Source organism: Podarcis vaucheri, assembly GCF_965113315.1.
Source record: "Podarcis vaucheri genome assembly, chromosome: 2".
Classification (NCBI taxonomy): Eukaryota; Metazoa; Chordata; class Lepidosauria; order Squamata; family Lacertidae; genus Podarcis; species Podarcis vaucheri.
The window spans coordinates 83,764,824-83,789,958 of NC_138760.1; the positions used below are offsets into that span (position 1 = coordinate 83,764,824).

Genomic DNA, 25,135 nt, shown 5'->3' on the forward strand with positions numbered 1-25,135 from the left:
GCCATTTTGCAGCTGAAAATGGGAATGGATTATGTACTTGCCAAGCAGGGAGGTCTATGTGGAGTCTTGAACTTGACAGGGAATGCCTGTTGCTTTAAAATTTCAGATAATGGTGAGGCAATCCGTGTGTTGGCCACAAAGATGGAGAATATAGCACATGTTCCAGTACAAACATGGGAAGGATGGGATATGGGATGGCTCACCAATTGGTTACCTAATGTCACAGGACTCAAAGGGATACTATTGTCTTGCTTGTTTTTCTTGACAGTAGTGGTAATGGTTTTATGTATGATGCCATGTATCATTTCATGTTTTAGAAGTACAATTAGCAAGATGGTTTCAAATGAAACTCTACCTCATATCATGGCCCTATACAGAGCTTTACCTCAGGAACATGATGAAGGTCAAGCTATCAAGGACACTTGGGATGAAGGTCCTTGAGCTTGAAAGGGGGGAATGAGGCATCAGGCATAAGACTGCATTTTATTAATGTTTGATCAGGACTTGTATATTAAAGAGAGAGCTCAGATTTTCAAAAGTTTCAAGCCAGGCAGAAGACCAGCAGTTTACAACCTTGGTAATGTTTATTCTTCTAGACAAGGGCCCCTTTGATTGATAGCAGAAAACAATTCTCAAAGTCGTAAAAGCTGAAATTACAGACTGAATGAGGACACTGACCCTACATGTTACAGAAGATAAAAAAAGGCAGAAATAAATATAATTAGGAATGAGTAAATAGTAAAATAATGCCAATGTGCCTCCCAGTAAAATGAGCCAGATCTTCTTTCTAAGGTTAAAAGGCCAAGACCAAATGGGGAAGCATCTAGCTGGCAAGTCTTTTTTTCTAATGGGAAAAGCAGCTGGCTGAAGGAGGGGTTGTAAACTGGAGAGGCTTCTTTTGAAGCTGTTTTTTTACTGAGTTCCTTTTTACTTTACAAAGGCCTTATTCCTTTTAAAAGGCTACCTATGTTATGTATTAAATATATTGTCTTAAATGTAATTATGCAAAGGATTTAAGAAATGCTAGATTTCATATAGTTCTAAGAGTTGTATTTTGAAATTAAGTCAGCCACCAGTCTTGCCCCCCTTGCTAGACAAGAGACGCCGTCCTGAGCAGTCCTGATATATTAGTTGTCAGACATTTGTTTAGAAACCTTCAAATGAAGGAGATCTTTCAATGTTGATGTGAAACTCAAGATCCTTGACATATGTTTAAGATAAAAATTTAAGATTAACCATTTGTTTTAGAAGGCAATAGGGCAAGGAGGGCAAGAGGTGAGCTGGTAATTAAGATGCCTTGTTGAGACACATGTAAGATATATTACTACTTATTTGTCATTTATAGATGTAACAATATATAGCTCTTTGTGTTCCATATAAGGACAGGAGGATATGGGTGTATCTTTTTGTGATTGGTTCTAGCAATCAGCCAATAGGAATTTCAACCAGGCTGATTGGACAGAGGCAGCCACAGGAGGAGCAAAGGGGGCTGGATTAAGGGAATATAAGTGCTGGCCATAATGGCAGGAGCAGGCCAGAGCTTGGTAACCATATACCACTGTGCCTCTCATTTATTTGTCTGACAAATAAATAATTATTTTAATTTCTCTATTGCTGCGTTGAATACTTCATTCCAGCTAAGCGTTAACCACAAGCAGGGTGCTACAATACTATGTCAACTTCTGCATCAGAGTCTACTAGTGGCAAGCCAAAAAGAGTCTGAGAACGCTTCCTGGTTGTGAATGGATCCCCGCTCAGCCCTGTTCCAGTATAGGACCAAATCCTAGTCCTTGGCCCTGCCCACGGCCATCACATCCTGCCCCCATGCTCTCATATATATATTTCTCAGTTTTTCATATAAACCAACCTTTCCCCCAGATCCGAAACATACTGTAAAACTAGCCCTCCCAAAAAGCACATGAATTGACACAAAAACGAGCACTAAACTTCCACTGGATTTCCAAAGGTTGCTTTTGCAGTATGTGAAAGGCCATGTAAAGCACAAAAATGAATAGGAAATGAAATGTCCAGAAGTGCCCTCTAAATGCAACTGAAGTCAGAATATAAGAACAAACAGATAAAATAACAATAAGGAGTGGGGCAAGGCCATGGAGAATTTTAAAGATAAGAACAAGAAGCTTGTGTAGGATCTGGTAGCGGATAAGGAGCCGGCGTAGGGGTTTATGAAGTGATATAGTCAGAGTGATGAGAGAAGGGAATAATGTTGGAAGCTCAGTGGTACAGTGTCTGTTTTGCATGCATGCAGAATGTCCCAGATTCAATCCCTGAATCTCTCAATAGGGCCTGGGAAATGCTACTGTTTGAAACCTTAGAGTGTTGCTGCCAGTCAAGGTAGACAATGTGCAACAAACGGACCGATGGCTTTGACTCAGTACAATGAAGCTTCCTATGTTCTGTAGCAGCAGAATGCTGAACAGAGGTAAGAGGATTAAGGTGAGGCAATAGAAGAGCAGGCAGAAAAGTCAGTGCAGCAGGGGCCCCCGCAAGTGGTGAGCAGGGTGTGAAGCAGAGCTTCCGCAGTGGGGACACAGAGGAAGGACCGTATTTTTGCAACGCTGTCAAGTTACAGAAGCTCGCAAAGGAGGAGAGGCTTGCAGCTTTTAGGTAGCGTCACTCCAATTCCGGCTATGTGGGTGTATTCACAAGGGAGAAAGAAATAGGCTGAGGGATTAAGATAATTGCCTGCTTTATAGACATGGATTTCCTTACAGACTGGAGTTGGAAGAGTGCTGCTGGCCATTACTCACACATTCATCGCAAGTAGCTGTTTTGCAAACTGGAGTGCTAGGTTTTTCCGCTAATCACAGTACGTGTCGCTAGGGAAATACAAACAGCCTTCTTCTCGAGAGATGAATCTCTGCCACATATGCTAAAAGAATGAGTTCCATCAGCCGTCACCTGCATTGCCGCTGCTCAGTACTTGGCTGAGCAAGACGGGGCTTCTGCTTTAACGAGCCTGTTTGGTGTTTTTCCCTTTTTCTTTCTATGCCGGTTTGACACTTGATGCCTCTCTTTAACATTAAGACAGAGCTGCGGAATTTGATGTGCATGTATATTCGTGGCATCTTTTACATTTCAGGTTCAAAAATGTGCTAGTTTGATCCATCTGCAGAAAGAGACTGAAACCACAGAGAATATAAGGCTCCCAAATGGAAAGGCAAAGTGTTAGGAACCCAATGAAATAATGAGAATCTAAAGTAGAACTGTGTCTGCAAGGGCTGGGTTGACAACAGCAGATGGACAGTGTCAATTGACAACAGTAAGGTCTCACTCCAAGCATAATAAAGACCATATCAGAGCCCCTTCTCTGGGTGTTCCTGACTTCAGAGGTTAGTTGACCAGCTGGAGGAGAGTCTTTTTTGTGTGTGGCAGTGACAAAATTGTCTCCTTCCCTAAATATGTTGGCCTGGCATTGCCTTTGCTAACTTTGAGGGGCCAAATTCCACCTAGTTCTTTTGTTGCTTTAAGTGATATCCATGACCCAGTTTAACAGCTTTATTTGCTGCTTTTATCTAGTTTTCACTCTCTGGTCCTGTTGTTTTATTGGCCATTCTCATTTTGCTGTTTTGTACAGTTCTTGCAATTTCGCTGCCTTTTATAGCAGATGCTGCCATAAGGCTTCCTGGTGAAAGGTTTAGGCTACAAATGCAATAAATAAATGACTAGTGTTGTGGGCAGTGAGAGATGTTCAGCTATGATATTTTGAAATGAAGCCTCTTGCATCATGTCACATGCTTGTTGTTTTGTACCAATTGTTTGACAGGCATTTAAAAGAGATGGCACAAGGCTGGGTTGACGGAGAAAGCAGCAGAGAGTGGTAGTGGGAGGTGGGGGGGAGGGGGTGACTTCTAATATCTTCCTATGCATATTTTGCTGCCAGCGATGAGACATGCTGAACAATTTTCATGCTGCCCAGGAGAGGGCACTGTTGTAAAACAAGCAAATGAACAAGAAGCCAATACAGTTTGACCAGTTTAGCAGAAAAGAAGTTATTGTGTCATGTAAACTTTCCTCCTCTTCTACTGCAACAACAACACACACACACAGGCTAAGTGTGCGAAACTAAGCGAGAGAGTCAGAAACTCAGACAGGAGGAGAAAGTCGGTGGCACAGGGGAAAGACATCATTTCACGGAACACGCCCTCTGCCAGGAAGTGACATAGCACAAAGCGTAAAGCGGGGGGGAGGAGTGTCATTCTGAAGAAATACAGCCTTCCATTTCAATGTAACTCCCAACTCTTCATTAATAGCAAACACAGAAACATGGTAGCAGGAGCTTAACAAAACAACTGACTGCAGGGCTGCAGGATAACAACAGAAAAGAGCAGAGTGAGAATACTGTACTACAAGCCTGCATCCTTATTGCTATGGATGCAATTTTTCCCCACACATCTCCCTTTCCCTCATAAATCCTCTCTTTTTTGGTACTACACAAATCCTCACTGCTCTTCCAGCTGTGATAGACAGGGCTGGCTCAAGACATTTTGCTGCCTGAGGCAAAGGGCAAGCTCTCCCCTGTTCCCACCCCAGTTCCATGTACAGCTGCCAACCGGACTTGCAGTTTAATCTTATTTCAGTACTTGCAGCGTCTTCCATTGCACCAGAGGGCAGTAGGCAAGGTTGGGAAGGGCAGAGCAGGGCAGACTATGTGGCATTCACGACTCTGTCCTCCCAGTACCTTGCTGCCCCATCCCCATCATCTGCCAGCTCACCCTGGCGATAGATCAGTTTAAAATGCTCCAGGCCAGGCAGCAGTCTACATTTCTTGGTAATAAGAGTTCAAAGAAGAATGGTCAATGGCGGATCAAGCAGAGAAGATTGACCCACAAGCCAATGATGAGGCTGACCTCCAAGATTACATTTTTGTTTTAGGAGTCGCTGGGGTACAGTAGACACCCAGATTAGCTCTTTACAAACACGCAGGAGGCATGAACTTATAAGCAGCCTTCCTGCCTGCACAGCTAAACAATCATTCTTGTCCCTCACCCCTGCCCAAGAATGGAAATATCTTTTCTGCATGGGTTTGTTCTGCAAACTGCTGACCGCATTAGCCCACAGTACGCTAAAAGACATGATCCAGTATTATTATTTCTCATTTGCAAGTCTTCCATTTACCAAACAGTTGTTTATGCCGACGCTTTTCACTTAGTTTGACATGGCATGACCTTGAAGCTGAACGTTTAGATTTCAAGCTTCTCCTTCAGATACAGTACCTTGTCAGTCCTGATTAGGTCTTAAGCTGACTGACACTGCTTCTGTCTGACTGCAAGAATTAACAGCAGCTAAAGGGAATACCAAAAGAGGCAAGCACTGTGGGATTTGCACTGTGGTAAAATGTAGTTCATCCCGCAAGATAGGGGAAAGTTTCCGTACTTTCATGTCTGTGCTCTGGAGCTAGTCAAAGCACACCAAACTTTAAGCTTAGTTTTAGGCTACATCATCTCAGCCAGGAACACGGTCAGAAGATTCTTCTTATGCAAATAGCTAGAAGGGTGTTCCCATGTTACATTCAAAGAGTGTACAATCTGTGTTCCCATGTACACAAGTCATTAAGCTGTATGTCTGTACGGTTATTCACACGCAACGAGTGTAAACCCCTAATTTACACAGGTTTGCTGCCAGCAAAAGGAAATGGCTTCAATGTAATTGTCACTGAGTGTCCCTTTTATTGGGAACAAGGCAAGGCATGCTAGGTCTGCTGTGGTTCCTGAAAGGGTTCCCTACCAAGGTTTACATTCAGTAGAAAGAACTGAGGCAGATAATGGATGATAGTGTTGTTGCTGTCATTTTTCCTGCACAGGGCCTCACTTTTTAAAAAACTAAAACACCAGCTTGAATCATAACTATTGAAAGTTCCTCAAATGTTGCTCTTGTTGCTGGCAGTGAGATTACTAAGCTTATGTTAGCAATGGGGGAACAAAGACAGGAAAAGAAGTAAAATCCCACTCACTGAGCTGTATCAACTTGAGATTTCAGCCTGTCTGGGATTCCCATATAAAACTGAGCACATGTAATCCGTTTTATAACATACACATTTCTCATCATGCTCCAGTCTTGCCCTATTAACAGTCTCGCCCTCTGTGCTTCATCCTGTCTGCCACCTACTACTCAAGGAGATACTCCTCACTTCTGCACGAATGTGGTCAGCTACTGAAGGGGCTGCCAATAACTGTTAAAGCAGTGCTTTAACGTAGAGAAGTGGGACTCAGCTTAGACTCTTCTAGCTTTCCCAGAAAGTGGTGAACTATGATCTGATTCAGGATACCCTCTTAGTGGATTGGGAAGGGTGGTGGATGGTAACATCACCCTTCCTCACAAAACACACACACACACACACACACACGGCTGTCAGCTGGTCACAGGGCTGCCTGTTACTGGTTGGCATCCATCTGCTGCTTCCACCAGCCAATCTGCTCCCCCTGTCCTGCCATCAGCGGCCTGTCCTGTGCTCAGCAGAGACAGCTGGGATAGGATATGCCTGCTGGCCATGGAGCAGTCTGTTGCTGACTAGAATGGTTGCTGCCAACTGTTTAAAAGTTTTCCAAGTCATTTTTTAAACTTTAAACAGCATAAGCCACCACAGTGAAGTGCTGATGACAAATGACTCTCTGAGAAAATGACCTAGGGTCCTTCTTCAAAGTGAGGCACTGTGACGTGAGATCGTCCCAGGGAGCCTTTAGGAGCTCTTGCGCCATGGGCACTTTGCTGCAGTGGCATAGACTCACATGAAATTCTCCAATGCATTTCAAAGCAGGAATGGGGAACAAATTGGAAAAGGGGTGACGATGGAAGACTGCAAGTGTGTTTTTCTCTCTAGCACTGCTTTGGAAAAATATTAACGAGGCAGTTCTGGTGAACCTGCAGACATGAGTAAGAACTCTGTATCACCTGTCAGATAACAGGCAAAGACTCACAAACACAGAGCACTCTCTTTATGAATATGGTTGATGAATAATGTGCTAAATGCGTTTTCCATTCGGAAAAGGACTGCAAAAATGCTTTCTTGAAGCAGACAGTGCCTGAAGTTCATGGCCAGTATCTGAAAGCAAGCAGCAGCACATCATGCTCGCAAGCCAGAAGAAACCCACTAGAATTAAATTGCCCCAGCTAGTTCTGGTGAAAAGAGAATTCTATGCAGCCCAAGTAAGACGGTGCAAATGAAACTGCCATCTTTTTGGGAGGGAACATTATGTTGCTCCTTGGGATGGCTGCCTCCTCGTGAGCTAATGCAGATCACCACACAAAATGGTCCCCTCACAAAATGGCCGCTCAAAAAAATGGCTCAGTCTAAATGGTGCACTCCTTTAAGAAGATAAAAAGAGCTTGCAGGGTCAGGACAAGGGCCCATCTAGATGAGCATCCTGTTCTCGCAGTGGCCAACTAGATGCCTGTAGGAAACCTGCAAGCAGGACCCAAGCACAAGATGTTTCCAGCAACTGGTATTCAGAAACATTAGTGGCTCTGACCATGGAGGCAGAGCATGGCTGGTCCATGGATAGTCTTCTCCATGAATTTGTCTAAACCTCTTTTAAAGCCATCCAAGCTGGTGGCCATTGTACCACATGCACACCGAGTTTCCATACCATTCTCTGACATCCCTGCACCTCCAGTGGGTGAACTTCTATCTCGCTGTGCAACCGATGAGGCATATTGGCCACCAGCCACTGCTGTCTTCTGGTCCGAGCTGCCTTGCGAAGGAAGCTGGTGCTTCAGGACTTCCAACCTGGAAAAACCCACAAAGGGAAACAGACAAAATAAGCCAAATGGAGAGAAAGCCAAATAAACACTTTGCATGGCAGGATGCTCCGTAACACCCAAGCAGCTTCACTAAGGATATGCTTGCACTGGCAGATGTTGGAACAGTTTGCTCTGTATATGCTGACAGCAGCTTGTGCAGTTCATGTTAGTAGTGGCCCAGTTCGGACACTATGGGAAAGCCACAATTTGCTAGTCGGGGCCGTGTCACAGACTCTTGGACCCAGAGGCGCCAGCCTGCGAAGGCAATTGTGGGGGGTGGTTTCAATGTCACACGTGTGATGTTCTTCAGCAATTGTATGGTCCCGCAGAATTTGAAGTGCATCAAAAAGAGACCCCTGCCAAAAATACTAACAACAACTAACTCTGCCCCTGCAATGCAAATAAATAAAATATTACAGTTATTATGGAGTGAAGGTAGTACATTTGTATTTCATCTGGAATTTTCAGAGCTGGAACACTATGGAGGCATTTGTAACAGTTTCTAAAAACTGTTTGGGCATGCAAAGAAAACCCCACAAATTAAAGTTTAACACTGAGCATCACATGCCAGAGTGAAAATCTTTTTTAACAGATGTATTTGAACATTTCACAGTTTAATGGTTCCTGCTGCTCATTCCGGTTTCTCAAACTGGGGATTCTGGCTATAATTGAGTTGAACGCTATCCATGCATTCAATGTCGTAATGAAAAATAACCCTTCTCACCATATGTAGTTAACCTTTTTAGGATTTGACCGTACTGACTGCCATTGGGTGGTGGAGTCCCAGATTGATTGATTGTTTGTTAATAAATAAATAAATAAATAAATAAATAAATAAATAAATAAAAGCTGAATATTATCCTAAAGTTTTATTCCATGTTATTTTGAAAAATCAATGAAATATATTTTAGAAATAATAAAAATATTGTGAACTTGTATCAGACAGTATGAAGTGATTCAGTGTGAACAATTATCGCCTTGTTCAGAAGACTTTAGGATGGAGAAGGTACCTTCTTCTGACATCATCTAAGTCTGGAGATAATACTGCACCCTTCCAGGTGCTTGGCAACTCACTTGTTTTTGCAGTCACAGGCAGACAGCAAAAACAGGACTTTCCAAGCTCCTAAAGTCTAGCTGCTATACATGGCTGTTGAGTTATGCTCACCTTGAAGATTTAAATGATGTCCAGGCCAGCTACAAAGAGAAGGTCCAAATGTCAGTATTCATGAGGGCAGCGGAGGTTGGTTCATTAGGGCAAGTGGGGCACCGTCCCACCAATCTCACTTGGCCATCAGCCAGGCTCTCACCTCGCCTGCCTTATTACTTACAACTAAGTCCAGGCAGTGGCTCTGGCTGTCAGCTTCCTTCTAGCTCCTCAGACTCAGTTTTGCCCTTGTAGAACTCAGCTGGGAGGATGGGGACAAAACTAGAACTCACTGGCTCCGTCTGTCATGACTCCAATTACTGTTGTCCTTCCTGATTTCTGCCGTGCCATTCCCAATGGGCACCCAACCAGATGTGGGTGGATATTGCCTACATGCTTTTTTCTGATGCCACAATAAATGAAAAGGCTAGAACCTCTCTCCGCCACCCTTATAGAAAGCTGAAAATTGTAGGCAAGGCCCTGGAATACCCCTAAGAGACCTAGACCTCTAAGCCCCCTCTCCCAGTTACAACCCTGCTCTAGGGAAAAATGAGGTTTTGGACACATTTACTTAGATATTTACTTTTTTTCACTTACCCACAGTGCCTTATTTGCTTTAGCTAGCTAACTCTCATTCTTTCCCTCTCTCTGTTAGAGCACATGCACCAAGGAGCCCTTGTTTTACTGGTTTTGCCTAATATATTTTGCAGCATTAAATTCAGTATCTTGCAGAAGCTGGATATAGCATAAGATAGATGATAATAAATAAATAAATAATAATAATAATAATAATAATAATAATATATTTATACCCCACCCATCTGGCTGGGTTGCCAAATACGTGATCTTTCCCCCTCCCCAAAAAGAGACTTTCAGATGTGTCATATGCTAAGTCAAGCATAGGCCTGAATGTCTGTACCAGTCCATTGCTAATTTCCAAGAACTGCTTCACCGCAAAGTGAGGGGAAGCCACAATCTAGGTGGTAAATTTCAAAAAGGGCTGTCTGTCTTTTGCATACAAATTCTCATTCCACAAGTGTGTGTGTGTGTGTGTGTGTGTGTGTGTGTTCTTAATGAACAGCTTTAGCTTTTTTTGCTTTAGATGTAAAAATGTCTAAGGCAAGCACTATAAATCCCATTGAACCTCTGTCATTCTCCCCCCCCCAAAAAAAAATCTGGGCTTGGCTCTTTTTCATTAGCATTCATAAAACATAAACGTCGAAGAAGAGTGAATAAGCAGTACGTCTGTGTGGAGCAAAGATCATAGGAGAGGCTGGCTCTGGGAAGTGCGTGTGTACCATGCAGTATAGCAAGGTTTCCATAGAGACAGCCAAATAGACCACATTCATTTTAAGGCTTTTGTGTTGAAGATAATGAGAAGCATGAAAGAGGGAATATCTAGAAGCAGAGAAGACTGCATATTGTTGGACCTCAAAGTAATGTCCATGACTAATTGGCTTTTAATTAAGGCTATTCCACTATCAGTGAAACGTTTAGCTGCAACTCGAGGCAGCTGCTACTAGCGTAAAAACTGAGATTAGTTTGGCTTGTTAGCCCAACTGGATAAAAAGTACATTTCTATATATGCTTATGTGTTTAAAGAGGACAGGACTATCAGTGGCTGGGCAGTGGTGTTGTGGGAAATGTTGCAACGCAGAAGCTGATGTCATGGGGGTCCTCATAGCCCAAGAATTCCATAACAATGTCCCAAAGGGTTGCAGGCAGCTGTGTCTGTCTGTCTGTCTGTCTATCTATCTATCTATCTATCTATCTATCCATCCATCTATCCCATAGAGTGAACTGGCAAAGGGTGGTGTAATGGTTAGCCTGCTGGACTTTGCTTATGAAGACATGACTTCAGATCCCTGGTCAGCTATGATCAGATCCCTGAACAGCCTTTGGGTCAATCATTAACTGAGCCTAGGCGACCTAAAAAAGGGACTGTGTGTCAAGTCAGGCCTGTCCTCTAATTGCCCAAGTTTCCTACACCGAGAATGGTCACATCCATACAATACATATAAAGCATGTGGCTTCCCCAAAGATTCCTAGGAACTATAATTTACCCTCACAGGGCTACAATTCCCAGCACGCTTAACAGACTGCAGTTCCCAATACTTAAATTTAAATGTGCATTAAATTTATGGTGTAGATGTGGCCAAACACCACTTCAGCAGATGACATCATTGTTCTTAGAATCATAGAATCATAGAGTTGGAAGAGACCACAAGGGCCATCGAGTCCAACCCCCCTGCCAAGCAGGAAACACCATCAGAGCACTCCTGACATATGGTTGTCAAGCCTCTGCTTAAAGACCTCCAAAGAAGGAGACTCCACCACACTCCTTGGCAGCAAATTCCACTGTCGAACAGTCAAAATTTTCTTGTTGTGAAAGAAGTACCAGAGTTGTGTTCCCTGAATTCCCTGTCCACTATACCACTGCCCTGGGTTGTTTGCCTCCAGCATCTTGTAATTTGAGTAGCAACCTCTGAATAAAGAGGCCCAGTTTTTCCAACATGCTCTGCTTGTGGCCTCTTAAAGCATTTGGCTGTTGAAGACAGAAAGCTGAACTACCTGGACCTTTGGTCTGATCTAGCCAAAGCCAGTAGGTGATGTGAATTAAATTTAAATAATGTCACAATCCAATGATAGTTTTCCTCCAGTCATTAAATCTGAGGATATTGGTTTAGCAGTTCTTCTCTAATGGAAAACTGCTCAACTAAACAATTACTTGCTTAATACTTACATGGTTCCAGTTACAGATAGGTAGCCGTGTTGGTCTGCCATAGTCAAAATAAAAAAATTCCTTCCAGTAGCACCTTAAAGACCAACTAAGCCTCATCTCAGCTATCTGCCAATCTCCCATTCCCACCACCCTTCTGAGTAATACCCCTCCCCACCTTCTCACTATATAGAAGGGTCTGGTAACTTCTGTTTCAGTGTATCTGAAGAAGTGTGCATGCACACAAAAGCTCATACCAAGAACTAACTTAGTTGGTCTTTAAGGTGCTACTGGAAGGAATTTTTTTATTTTGCTTAATGCTATCACTTCAAAATAGTTGGTAGATTGGTTTCATAATGAAGCTTGAGGGGGGCTTGTGTCTACCAAGATCTCCCTTCTCTAAGAACATCTCTCCAGCAGAAGGTGAAATAATTTATCTTCTGCAAACCAACCACATCTGGTGTAAACATTCTTCAAGGCTTCATCACGTCAACATCGCAATGTTCTTGCATTGCTGTGATTTCCATAGGTCAGCCTTCCCTAACGTGGTTTCCTCCAGGGGCATCAAACTTAATTCCCATCAGCTCTGGCCAGCATTGGTCACATTGACTCGGTTGATGGGATGTGTAGTCCAAAAAATCAGCAGGGCATCAGGTTGGGGAAGTCTGCCCTTAGGTCCTTTTTGTGAGTGAGTGAGTGAGTGAGTGAGTGAGTGAGTGAGAGGCAGACAAGCAGGCGGACTGACTAGCATTTCCTCTAGAAATAAAAACATTTTAAATTTTCAGCCTTTCTATCCAGCATCTTAAAATAGAGTTAAATAGTGCTTTTTCGCAGCAGATTAAATGCAGAGCAATTGAGCCTAATGGATTTATTTAAACTGACTAGACCTGCTGGAATTATATTGCCTTCTACAGTAATAATACTCTGAGGCATACTTCCTGCTCTTTGAAAGCATTATTCTCTGACAAAAATGACCGTATTGACTTCAGCTTTCTTCCACAACAGAATCATTTGTTATATAACCTGCGCAGATCTCTAGAGCACTATATGATTCTCACACATACATTATAATGCCTTGCAAGGCTAGCATCCTATGCTCATTTACTCCGAAGTAAGTCCCGCTGTGTTGAGTGGGGCTTGTTGGCACGTAAATTGCATAGAATATTCCATTATTAAATCCTACTGTGTGTGGTGTAGTGGTTAGAGTCCTGGGAGATCAGGGTTCAAATCCCTACTGGGCCATGAGGCTCACTGGGTGACCTTGGGCCAGTCACTGCCTCCCAGCCTAACCTACCTCACAGGGCTGTTGTGGGGCTTGAAGAAGGAGGGGAAGAACCACATATGGCACCTTAAGCTCCTTGGAGAAAAGTGTGGGATACAAAGGAAATAAATACAATAAAATAAAGCAACTCTTACATAGATGAAGCAACAAGAGCCCCCTTCAGATGCTGCTAACTCCCATGTTGTTGTTGTGTTGTTGTTGCCTGTACCAAGCACTATACTGGTGTTCTGCTTGTCCCCTGACATGCACTGAACAATGGGATGTGCCACATTCTGTGGAAACCTTTTGGGCATACAGCTATATGGGGGCAAAGACCTCCTCCTTACAGACATCTGTTCTACAGTGAAACACAGGTGCTAATACTAAAAGGGGCTCTTGTCTATTTCATGGTAACTCCTGCTTTTAGAACCCCACGGGGTTTTCATAAATTTAGGAGGCTCCATTCCTCTCCCCACCCATTGCTTCTGTAACACCACCCATGCTTGACTGGATCCAGGATTGACTTTCTGGTTAATCCCTCCCTCGTCCCTGACACCTGGCTATTTGGCACTTCTTAAGCCAATTCATTTTTTCCCCTGCTTGAAAAGCTGTTTAGACCCAGGGAAAGAGAAGCAGCTTTCTGACTGTCTCAAGGGCCAGTTTCCAAAACTGTCTGGGGAGAGGGAACCTAACAAATTAGCAGCTAGCAAAGTTTGGAGCTATTTGGCTGGATCCTATCCTTATTTCCTTAGAAGTCTGAGAAGCCCACCATTTTTTGTGTTATGTAGCCAGAAGAGAGCATGGTGTTATTTCATTCTCCTCTAGGCGTCACTCTGATATTACTTTGATTACATTGTGATAAATTGCTTCAGAGGTTTTTAAATATCCTGATAAATGGGTCTAAAGAAAATAAAATTTAGGAACAGGAGAAACATCTCATCATTGCGAGGGGCCTGAGAAATTTGTCACCATATAGTGTAAAGGTAAAGGTAAAGGTACCCCTGCCCGAACGGGCCAGTCTTGACAGACTCTGGGGTTTGTGCGCCCATCTCACATCTATAGGCCGGGGGCCAGCGCTGTCCGGAGACACTTCCGGGTCACGTGGCCAGCGTGACAAAGCTGCATCTGGCGAGCCAGCGCAGCACACGGAACGCCGTTTACCTTCCCGCTGGTAAGCGGTACCTATTTATCTACTTGCACCCGGAGGTGCTTTCGAACTGCTAGGTTGGCAGGCGCTGGGACCGAGTAGCGGGAGCGCACCCCGCCGCGGGGATTCGAACCGCCGACCTTTCGATCGGCAAGCCCTAGGCGCTGAGGCTTTTACCCACAGCGCCACCCGCGTCCCTACCATATAGTGTAGCCGTATACAAATTAGCTCTCTCTAATCTCAACAAAACTATTCATGAGCACATTCTTCTTAGAAACCACAATCTAAAGCTAATATTTAAAATCAAGCATCCTCTCTCCAAACAGCACTCGCTCAGCCAATGTGTCTGCTGCTAAGCATATCATTCAGACAACAATTAATAATAACAGGGAAGCCAGGATTTTTGTTCCAATGCCTTCAAAATAAGTCCAATCCATTTTGCTAATTAATGCATTGCGTACAATTTATTGTCGAAGCCTTTACTTTGATTAAGGTACGTGTTACAGTTCAGTGAGTTCTCCTATTACAGCTAATGCACTACTACACAAACTGGTGAGTAAGAGAAATCTGGGGAAGTGTTTCAGTGCCTAATAGATACACATATACTTCTGTCTAAACCCAGGGTTCAATCTATATTCCTCCAGAAGACTACTCTTGGAGACTGGCATACTTAAGTACTGCTTATAAATCTTTAAGTGATTATGCCTTAGCTATGCCACAAAATGGCTGCTGCGGTCTTGCATGAGGAAGTAACAAACCACCGACATTCTCTCCCTTGCTTCTTCTAATAGAATACCTATAAGAATGGGGTTTGGGTCTGAAATTCTACTTAGACAAGAGAGACAACTGCTCTAAGCAATTAATGAACGGGTTTGTAAATAAAGCTTACTATTGCTTTCGCGTTCATTTTTCTCCCACCCATCTGGCTTTGCTTCATTATTAAATGGAGTCTTCTTATATTTCATTATCTGTCAAGGATGGAACCAAGTTAGAAACATGTACCTTACAGACCATGTAGTGGTGATGAAACCTACCTGGAGCCATTTGTTATTTTTCAAGGCAGTCTTGGCCAATTTTTGGGCAAAGCAATGTAGAAATTCCTTAATAAATAAATAATTAAATTAATGGTCTCTATATCATTGGTCTAATGTATTTTGGTATGCTCTAACTGGGGACAGGTGAGTTAGTGCTGAAAAAAAGATGAAAGAGAATTTGACTTGGAAATCGGGCAGTGTTGGAAGGGTGCTTATGCTGACTGCTTTCAACTTGGTTTTGAAAAATCCTCATCTCCAGCTAAAATACAAATCCTTTCAGGAGTACATTTCATCCAGATTCTGTGGAGCCTAGCAGACTGTCAGAAACCAGAAACAGATGGTAAATTATGTAGCAATATCTTGTCCCGGGATTTTGTTTGTTTATTTAGGTTTTTTGTTGTTGTTGCTGCTCCAGAGTTTGGAAACAGAGAAGTCAGAAGCAGAACTAGAGACTAACCTAAAGGGGTTGGGGGGTGGGAGAGAATTCAGTTATAATGGGGAGTGAGTACACTCAAAGTACTTCCAATTTTACTGGTACTTTAAATATATTGGACAGGCAGAATAAATTAAATCTAGTTGAAAAATTTAGATATAGGATTTGTTTGAATTCGTTTAAACTAATTCATTTCAATTCATTCAGTGCATCATTAGCTACTCTTGGTGAAATTTTGCCCCATTATATCAGTTTTGAAAACATGAAAATAGCCTGTTCTGTTCTGTTCTCTCCAACAACAGTGGCCCTATAATATTATTCATAAGGGTTAGCATTCCTTGTGAATAGCCACTGTCACACAGTCAAGAGATTTCGGATAAGAACTCATTTCAGGCTAGAGCCATTAAGTAGGCTGTGTTGTACTGAAATCACATATGATTTTTAAACATTTGTCATGTTCACAAAGGTCAGGAGCTGAGGAGACATGTCTGCCAACCAGCCCACTTGCTCTCAATTATTTGTCTTTTAACCAAAAAGTAAACATTATCTAATCCAAGGTATATCTTGCTTATCTGTAATTACTATGTTTGGCCCCTGTAGCATAATACAGGCCAGCATAGAAAACTGAAATAGGCCAAGGAAGTCAGCTACAGAACTATAAGCAATATCACTAAGGTAGTCATCAGATTAAACAGATAACAATTTAATTATTTCATTGTAACATTTCTGAAGCTTCGGCTGAGAAATGATCATGACCGAGTGGAGACTTGAACTTGGATCTCCCGAGACCATGTCTAACTCAGCAATGGGGAACCTGTGGCCCTCCATATGTAATTGGAGTTGAGCTCCCATCAGCCAGCATGGCCAACGGTAAGTGATTATGACCACTGTACTCTAGCAACACCTGGAGAGCTACAGGTTCCCGGTCCCTGCTCTAACCATTATATCACACTATTAATCTGTCAAACACAATTTTTTACAACTGTTCTAAAGAAAGAAAAATGCATTCTTTTTCATGATGCACACAAGTACAAGAGGCATCATCTGAGAAGAGGAATTCCCCCTTTTCTCACACGGATTGGTACATACATGTACTTGCATTAAATAGTACTTAAAAACTGCTGCTCAATTGATGGCACCTTTTTTAGTTGATCGGAAATATTTAATGCATTACTCTAACGAATCACTCAATCACTCAACTATACATTGCTGCCACATTGACCCACGAGCAACATTTGCAGGGTTAGGGCAACACGTGACCAAATCACAAATGTGGATACAGGCTTTTTCTTTTTTCAATGAAGAGAGCAAAAGAAGAGGGGGAGCAAGTTGCAAAAACCTTTTGGAATCACAGTAGATGACACTTGACCAGAGGCATGCCTAGACAAGGAGATGTATTAGTGTCTCCAAAACCAGGAGAGACCATGACCAGAAACTCAGAAAGTTTGCTTTCATCGCCTTTTGCGTTCCACCAGTGATTTCCTCTGCGGCCATTGGGGTTGGGTCTGCCTGCCTGCCTTTCTGCCTCTATTCACTACTATCCCTTCTGCCTCCTTTCTCCCTCCCTTCTATTTTCCTCCACTCTCTCTCTCTCTCTTCCCTCTAAGCCCCTCTGGATGCTCCACTCACACTTCTAATAGCACCACTGGTCAATTGGGGAGGGGCCCCAGCAGGGCTGCTGCGATGGCCTACAACAGCAACCAGATTCTTCCTTCTGGCCGCCCAGAGGAACCAGCACACCAAGTACCCAGAGCAGCAGGGGAGCAGCCCGCAGAGCAGGCGGATGGACTCCTAGTCACTCCAAGCCAGTGAAGAGGTACAGTTTTTGTGCCCCCCCCAATGGACCTGGGCTCTTGGCAGGGGCCAACCTGACCATCCTCTAGGTATACCACTGCAAGTGACAGTATATATCTTTCAGCATCACAGGGTCACATTGGAATACCTATGGGAGCAGTCAGTAAAGCAGAGGGTGAGCTAATGCAAAGAGGAATTGAGCAGGAAGAGGAAACAGTCTCTTATGCACTGACAGCATTGAGGAGTCCACTCACACAATCCACTGCTGAAAGTGGGAGTGAGAAAAAAGAGGAGGGCCTTCTCCCAGGCTTCAGAAGCCCATTAAATTATTCTTCAGGGGCGCCAAGAGTTCTAGCCAATTCTCTGAATTTATACACTGAGCAACTATTACCATAACAATGGAATGGATCCATGTGCCAGGTACACATGCCAAATGCACAAATCCCGGAGTCGATAACGTCGCTATGTATCAGCCATAAGACATGCTTTTAAAAAAACACTACTTTTTGAAGCCTACTGTTCAACGCAACCAAGATCCAGCCTTTAGTCCTTGTTGAGAATATTCCTGTCCCTGGATGTTTTTTGCTCTCCTCACCCCCATCAATAAAATTTGAAATGGTGCCTGACCTACAGAGTTCTAATCCATCATTTGCAAATATGTGGAAATCACAACTTCCCCTGATTTGAGTTTGAGCTCAAAACGGCAGGATCACCATGAATTTAGGAAATTATTTTTAAAAATACATTTTGACAACCCTGCAAGTTCCCAGACACAGCTTTTTCCTGTTTTTCGGTAATTTCCTCAATGGATATCCACAGGAAAAGGAGGAAACATGGATGAAAACTGAAGAACAACACTCGGAAAAGGGAAGCCACAGTGATAGGAGGAAAACCTGAAATAAATGTAATTCAAGCTACAAATCACAGGTAACATTTGATGCAAAAGCAACCAATAAAGCTACATTACAATACAAAAAGGAGAGAACTACTTTTTCTCCCAACATGATATATCTTATCTTTTCTGAATATTGCATTTCCTTTCATTTTTAACTATGGAAAAATGAATGTGAGCATTCTCAAAAAAATGTGTTGCTGCATGCAACAAAGTCATTGCTTGAGTGGAATAACTTCTGCTTCGGCAATGGAACACCCTCCTTTCTCTGCCCCCTTTCTCTCTCCCCTTTGTGCCCTCCCAATTATCCCTGGGGTTTTCCCTAACCCCACAAAGCAGATTTTAGAATTCAGGAGTTACATTGGGGGGTGGGGGAAGAGGAAGGGGATGTTCCACTGTAATGACTTTATTGGATACAACCCTGTATGTTGACATTTTGAGTTTATGCTTTCTGGTTAAGGTAGTCACAGTACTCACTCACATACTCTCAATAATTACAAATCCCAATAATCTCCTGGGTCCACATACAGAAGACCGGGGCCACTAGAGAGGGGCAGGGGTACATGGAAGAGATTACATAATTTAATGTATGTAGATGGGGTGGATCTTATGCATGCCTGCTCAGTAAGTCCCATCAAGTTCAGGGGGCTTTCTTCCAAGTAAATGTGGACAGGACTGCAACCTAAATAAGCTGTAAAATAAAAAGTTTTATTTTATTGGACTTCCTCCTTTAGGAACTATGGGCTAATAGTTATAACTGCCCATATAACATGATTTACAAGTAAGCAAGTTGAATAGGATATTATGTAAATACAAATATTTCACAAGAAATTATGCTTCTGAGGAGGGAAACTGCTGTCTGTAACTGAAGCCAGCTGTAAATTCATTTCCTTAAGGGATTAATGATGCCATCCCATAAGCATTCAGAAATCTGGATTCCATCAGGAGGGTCAGAGGGAGGGCTTTTAATGTTTGTCCTGTTCAAAATTAGGAAACACCAGAATGAACACATCATTCTATAACTGATCCCAGTTCAAATCTAAGGGGGAACTACGGTACTAGCTGACACTGAATTTTAACTTCCATTAAGAACTGTCTGATGGAAATCGTTAGTTATAGATTGGCATGCCTTGTAAATTAATGGAAACTTTGCGGGATTTTGTTTGTTTGTTTAGTTGTGAGGTATCCAGGTTTTTGACTGAAAAATTCTAATTAAAGTGTTTAATTATTGGCAGAGTAAGTGAAGGCGCCACCCACATACAAGTCTGCCCCAATCTCCTCTGAAGACCACTTGCATTTGGATTGCAACTGCTTCATTTCAAACACTGTTGGCGACAAGAAAACAGGAGCACAGTACAGACTGCAGTGAGTCACCTGCCGAATCCCGCATTATTTTTCAATGCAATTTTTTTAAATTAAATAATAATAATAGAAAGGAACATTACTGGAGTGCAAAGCTATAGCTAAAACATGAGTACTCAAAACATCTGCCTGTTTGCTCAAGCTCTTTGAAAAGTTAGGCTGGATCAAAGGATAGCTCAAAGGGTATCATTACTGTTAAACACCAACAACAGTTTGGCAATAGGTTTTCCCCCCCCTCAGACATAGAGAAAATAAAAACACTAAAAGCTAGGCCATACCCAGGGAGTACCTTAGTACAAAGGCTGTTCTGTCTTTGTGTATCAAACCCACAAATTCTGTGAAAAGGAAGCAATTACATGGCAAGAATAACAAAGATTCTGCACACAAAATTATTTATTTGATGCACTGACAATCCCAAGGGCTCAGAGCAACAGTGACCAGAGTCCAAAGAACCAAAGGCAGTCTGGGTGGGTGGGGCTAGTCCAGGGTCACATTCCTTTTCTATACTCACTGCTCTCCTGCCCAGGCCTAAAGGTCAAAGCTCAAGCTAGGGAATCTGTGTTTTCTAGAGAAAGTCTGCCATATTTGAGGGGGGGGAGAGTTATCTTGATTTATAATTCCATCCACAATATGGTACCCATATATATCCACACGAGGTGCACCCCTCCAAGTTTACATGTGTTAAATCACCTCAGATAAATTTCTCTAAGCAAAATATAATTGGTAGGCAGTATGTTTAAGTAAGCTATGGAGTTCAGCAATAACTGCTACAGAAAACAGACAACCATTCTCTTGAAATAAAAATGAAATAATGAAACAAACAGGGAAGAAAAATCCAGCAAAGGACGCCGATTCTGAATGCGAGGGGAAATGTGCCGTTTTACATTCAATATTTGCAACCACACCGCTGAAAAGTGTGATTCATTGCCACTGTTCCCTTTTCAAATGGCTTTACCAGATATCATATATCATTCTGAAGTCATTTATCAGCTCCCATTTTCTAAAGGGCATATTATGATCAAAACTACAGCATTCGTCTAAACCAATTCCCTTTACAATTATAAAAAACCTGAACTGCTACATTTAATAGGATGCAAGTATTTCTTAAATCTGCAGGGGGGGAAAAGGTTATAGTACCGTGTGTGCTACAATTTGGTTACTCTTTTGCCTTCTCTCCAGTCTATAAACTAATATGTTTTGGCAAATCTGAATTCCCTATAACATATATTCACGCTGAATGAATTTGCAAAGAAATCCGACAAATGATGAAAAATAAGTAAGCCACAGATCTCCTAGCTGCTTTTATAGGCACCAATGGTACATAGGAGAAAGGAAAACTTCACCTCTTCCCTCCTCCTTATTTTTCCAATCTAAATCAGCAACAGATATTAGTATCCATATATTTTTCACTGTTGGCGAATGGCAGTCTGCAGGGGTGGGGTGGGTAGGTTAGAGCAGCTCCCTTCCTCCCCCCCAAACTGCCCTAGGAAGTAGATTAGGGAGACTGAGAGACTGGCCCACCCAGTGAGCTTCATGGCTGTCAAGGCTGAACCCATAACCGTCTTTCAGGTCAGGAGCTGAACCAGTGAGTCACATTCAAGGAATCCATGGAAACACATCAAAGTCAAGAAGACTTGCCCCGCCACAATTAAAAAAACAACACACCTTTTATTACCCTCTCCAGGAGGGTCCAGTGCCACCCTGGGTGGGGTGGGGGGCAATGTAGACTATGAGAAATACTTCACTGCCAGGAAGATGTTCTCAGTTGAAGTTCTAGCAGTTCACCACATGGGGAAGCCACACACAGAAGCAAACATTGCCTGGTTCTGCTCCCAATTGCTGAGGAGGAATATCTGTCACTCTAACCAGGACATCAAATGTGCCCTTCTTTGGGGTTTGGCAGATTGAATTTTGTTTGAAAATGAGCTGTCTTTACCTACATGGGGCTCACCCTAGCTTTCCGGGTGGCTTGTACAATTCACAGAGTGATAAAAATAGAAACAACAATCAAGATTAAATATATAATTACCAAAAGAGCTAAATTAAAGGAAGTCATGTATCAGTCTATGGTGTTGGTGAAGGGCTGCTGATATATTATCAGGTTAATAGTTTGAGCATTGTGATCTGTGTTAAAGGCTGTTCAGTAAGCAATTTCGCAAGTTCATGGAATCTTCCCATTATAGCTGTTCTAGCCAGCATGATACAACACTACAAGGACACATAAAGTTTAATGGCAGTGGATGGGAACGTACAAAATGGTGGCCCCATACATGATGGAAATCGGACATAAGTTATTTATTTTTTGTTTCCAGCTTTACTTGCATCAGGGGACACTAGACAGCCAGCTGTTCATAGTTATTAGCTGAATAGACAGACCACTTCCTCTGTTTACAGTATCATAATAAACCCAGACTGTGATCTTATACATGGGGCTGGAGGGACCCAAAGGCACTTTATTTAAAAAAGAAACTATATATTATAGAGCTTCCAGGCTGTTTCTTTGTTTTCATGGTCCCACTGAATAATAAGAGTTATACTTACATTAAAGATTTGTATTTATTTATTCAGAGGCTGAACAAACTGACTCACTAGTAGCTCTCATCAGACTTTGGGAGACCACTATACACAATAATGCATGCTGATGTAGTGGTTCATAGATTATGTACTGGAAATGTTTAGGATAGCTACCTCATAGTATATAACTTTTCCCCAAAACATTATTGCTGACTGTGTCTCTCAATTCATAAAGGACTTACCATATACTACACCCAGCTATAGGTGAAACTGGTTTCTTGCATGTGCTTCCACTGAAATCAATAGACTTGTCCTAAACATAATGTGGGGCATGCATTCATTTGGAATGCTCAACTCACCTGCCATGAAATAATAGATCTTTACTTAACTCCTGTTCTATGTTGCAAGCACAGTCAATGGAGCATCACATAAGCAATACTTCATAAGCAGCTCACCTTGAATGTTCACAATAAGCATTAAATATCCCTGTCCCACAAAATATAACCCATCTCCATCACCACTCCACCCAGATATTATCTGCAGGGTTCTGCCATCATTGTCAAGAGTTTAACATGGGGGGAAATGACCATATATAAACTTGTTTCAAGATGTCTAGAGGCATTCTCTAAGGCCTGGTTTGCACACAATGACCAACATGCATATGACACTTGAAATCATTTGTGTACAGTGGCTCAACATGCAGATTTGGCAATGCTCATACCATCTTGCTTTCTGGATGTTTGAAGGGGTATGAAGACTGCTTGATACATGTGGCGAATTGCTGCCCATGAACTGGGCACACTGTGGTAACAGCTGCCAAGGAGAGATTCCTCCTTATGGAAGCCATAGTATGCAAGTTCGCATTGTGATTCTGAAGGCATAAGAATTCAGAACTGCTCCAGACTAACAACTCCAGTGAACACAGCAGCAAATGCACACACCCTGCTGAGGTTTGGGCTGCAACCAGTGTGGGGTTGCATTCTCTTGTGGAAATCCAATTTTAAGAGCCATCTACTTCCATCTTCCATCTATCTACTTCCTCAGGGCAGGACTAAATGAACTTTTAATTATATCAACAGCCTTGGTAACCTTTTGTTCTTAAGGCACCACAGGTGACGATCCATCTCACTAGGGCATGGAAGAACTTAGCCCCATTCACATAAGAGTGAAACCTTATCCCAAACTTCTAAAGGTTGCAATACTTTTACACCACATTGAATTATAATGTTAAACCTTCCCCATGCATCTCATTCTGTGCAATCAACAGATTGTTGTGGCACACCAAGGGCAATGTGCAGTGCAAGATTGGCCTAAAAATGTTAGATGGTATGAATTTAGCAAATGAGCTTCATATGCATGCAGGCAACTCCTAATTTATGTGGGGGTTTCAAGGCACAACATGTGTTTAAGTGAAAACACGTATATTTGAAAAAGTGTGCAAACATTCCGTTCTGCCCACTCCACCCCTTTCTGTGATATTTTTCAGTCACTTCAGGGCTGGGCACAATGCATGTATGCACAGTCACACACATATTGAATGCATGTGAATGGGGAGTTCAGCCTCTGATTGAGGAAGTGAAAGCAGGTGTCAGTTTTAGAAATAATGTTTATTTAATTTTACATACTGCTTCGCATTTCAACAGAAATCTCAAAGCAATTTACATTTCCTAACTAAAAGGAAACAACACAAGAAATGCAATACAAATTCCAAAAACAAAACAACTTTAAAGACAACTCCAGGTTTTAAGTAACGTAATTGAAAACAGCAATAAATTAGGATTGCTAGAAGATGGGTAGGAAAGGGTTCGCCCAGAAATAGCAATGGAACATTTATTCACATTTGAGAAGAATGGTGTGCTATACATATCTAAGAAATAGAGAGGCAGCCACCTTCTAAAGATGGGAAACAGGAAGATACCACGACTGAACATGACCATAATGTAAGGATGGCCAAAACAAATCATTCCGAAGAAATTAAAACACCACCTGCAGGTGATATTCTAGGAAGATCAGAGCTTTCATAGAAGTGTGATTAGAATCACATAATCTAGGCCGAAATATATGGTAGTGGTCTCACAGCTCTGGACACATCACAGTTAATGAATATCTAGACCTATTTCCATTGGGCTTTTGGTCGGGATATGGGACTAAGACCGCTGTGGCTGATTAGTTAAAATATAACTCCATTGTTGGAGCTTGTCTGTCTTTGAATACCAGTTGGTGGTAACCATAGGATAGAAGTGTTGTTGTGCTCAGTTCCTGCTTTGGGGCTTGCCATAGGCATCTAGTTGGTCACTGTGAGAACAGGATGCTCTACTAGATGAACACTGGCCTGATACTGTAGGCTCTTCTAATGTTCTTTTGACCTATAAGGCCTCTCAGCTGCTTTAAATACCATAGATTGTTAAATTATTCTGCCTGGTTAAGTGGAGCCTTACAGGCATTGTGTATTGCAGTGGTTCTGGGCCTGTCAGGTCGGGGGGGGGGGCTATGGTTTGATGCCATAGCCTTTGCACTATGCTGTCCCCACAGGCTTGTCCCCCATTTTGTTTTTTAATATAGCAGTACCTAGGGTTACAAACTTAATTCGTTCCGGAGGTCCGTTCCCAACTGAAACTGTTCTTAACCTGAGGCGTGCTTTCGCTAATGGGGCCTCCCATTGCCACCGCACTGCTGGCACGTGATTTCCGTTCTCATCCTGGGGCAAAGTTCGCAACCCGGAGCAACTGCTTCCAGGTTAGTGGAGTTTGTAACCTGAAGTGTTTGTAACCCGAAGCGTTTGTAAACTGAGGTACCACTGTATCTACATGAAGTAACTGAGCTAGCTTATTTGGAGTGAGGTACTAGCAAAATGCTGGTTGGAATTCAGTTCTATTGCTTCTTGCCATTTAATACAAAGGAAGCAGTTGATATCTTTGCACATTGCCTGGATTCCAGACTCACTCTAGATTTTCTTTTTATTCTTTCCAGACCATTATTTCTGTGTGTGTTTACATGTATGCATTAAAAATATGTATTTTTAACTTAACAGTATCTCTGGATTGTGGGATAACCAGACTCGTATAACCATCATGCTT

At 42.4% G+C, this 25,135-nt stretch overlaps 1 protein-coding gene and 1 long non-coding RNA gene across 9 annotated transcripts in view; one reads left to right on the plus strand and one right to left on the minus strand.

Moving 5' to 3' along the window:
• Window positions 1-21,562, plus strand: part of LOC309526078 — a 47,880-nt gene extending 26,318 nt beyond the window's left edge. Inside the window, exons 3-4 of the long non-coding RNA XR_014216638.1 lie at window positions 18,110-18,217; window positions 19,418-21,562. This is a non-coding gene — a long non-coding RNA (uncharacterized lncRNA). The remainder of the gene's footprint in view (window positions 1-18,109; window positions 18,218-19,417) is intronic.
• EFCC1 (EF-hand and coiled-coil domain containing 1) overlaps window positions 1-25,135 on the minus strand; it is a 71,226-nt gene that overhangs the window by 22,473 nt on the left and 23,618 nt on the right. For all 8 annotated transcript variants that reach the window (XM_082211941.1, XM_082211937.1, XM_082211938.1 and 5 more), the window contains exon 3: window positions 7,605-7,744. In XM_082211941.1, the coding sequence (XP_082068067.1) occupies window positions 7,605-7,744 (140 nt within the window). The remainder of the gene's footprint in view (window positions 1-7,604; window positions 7,745-25,135) is intronic.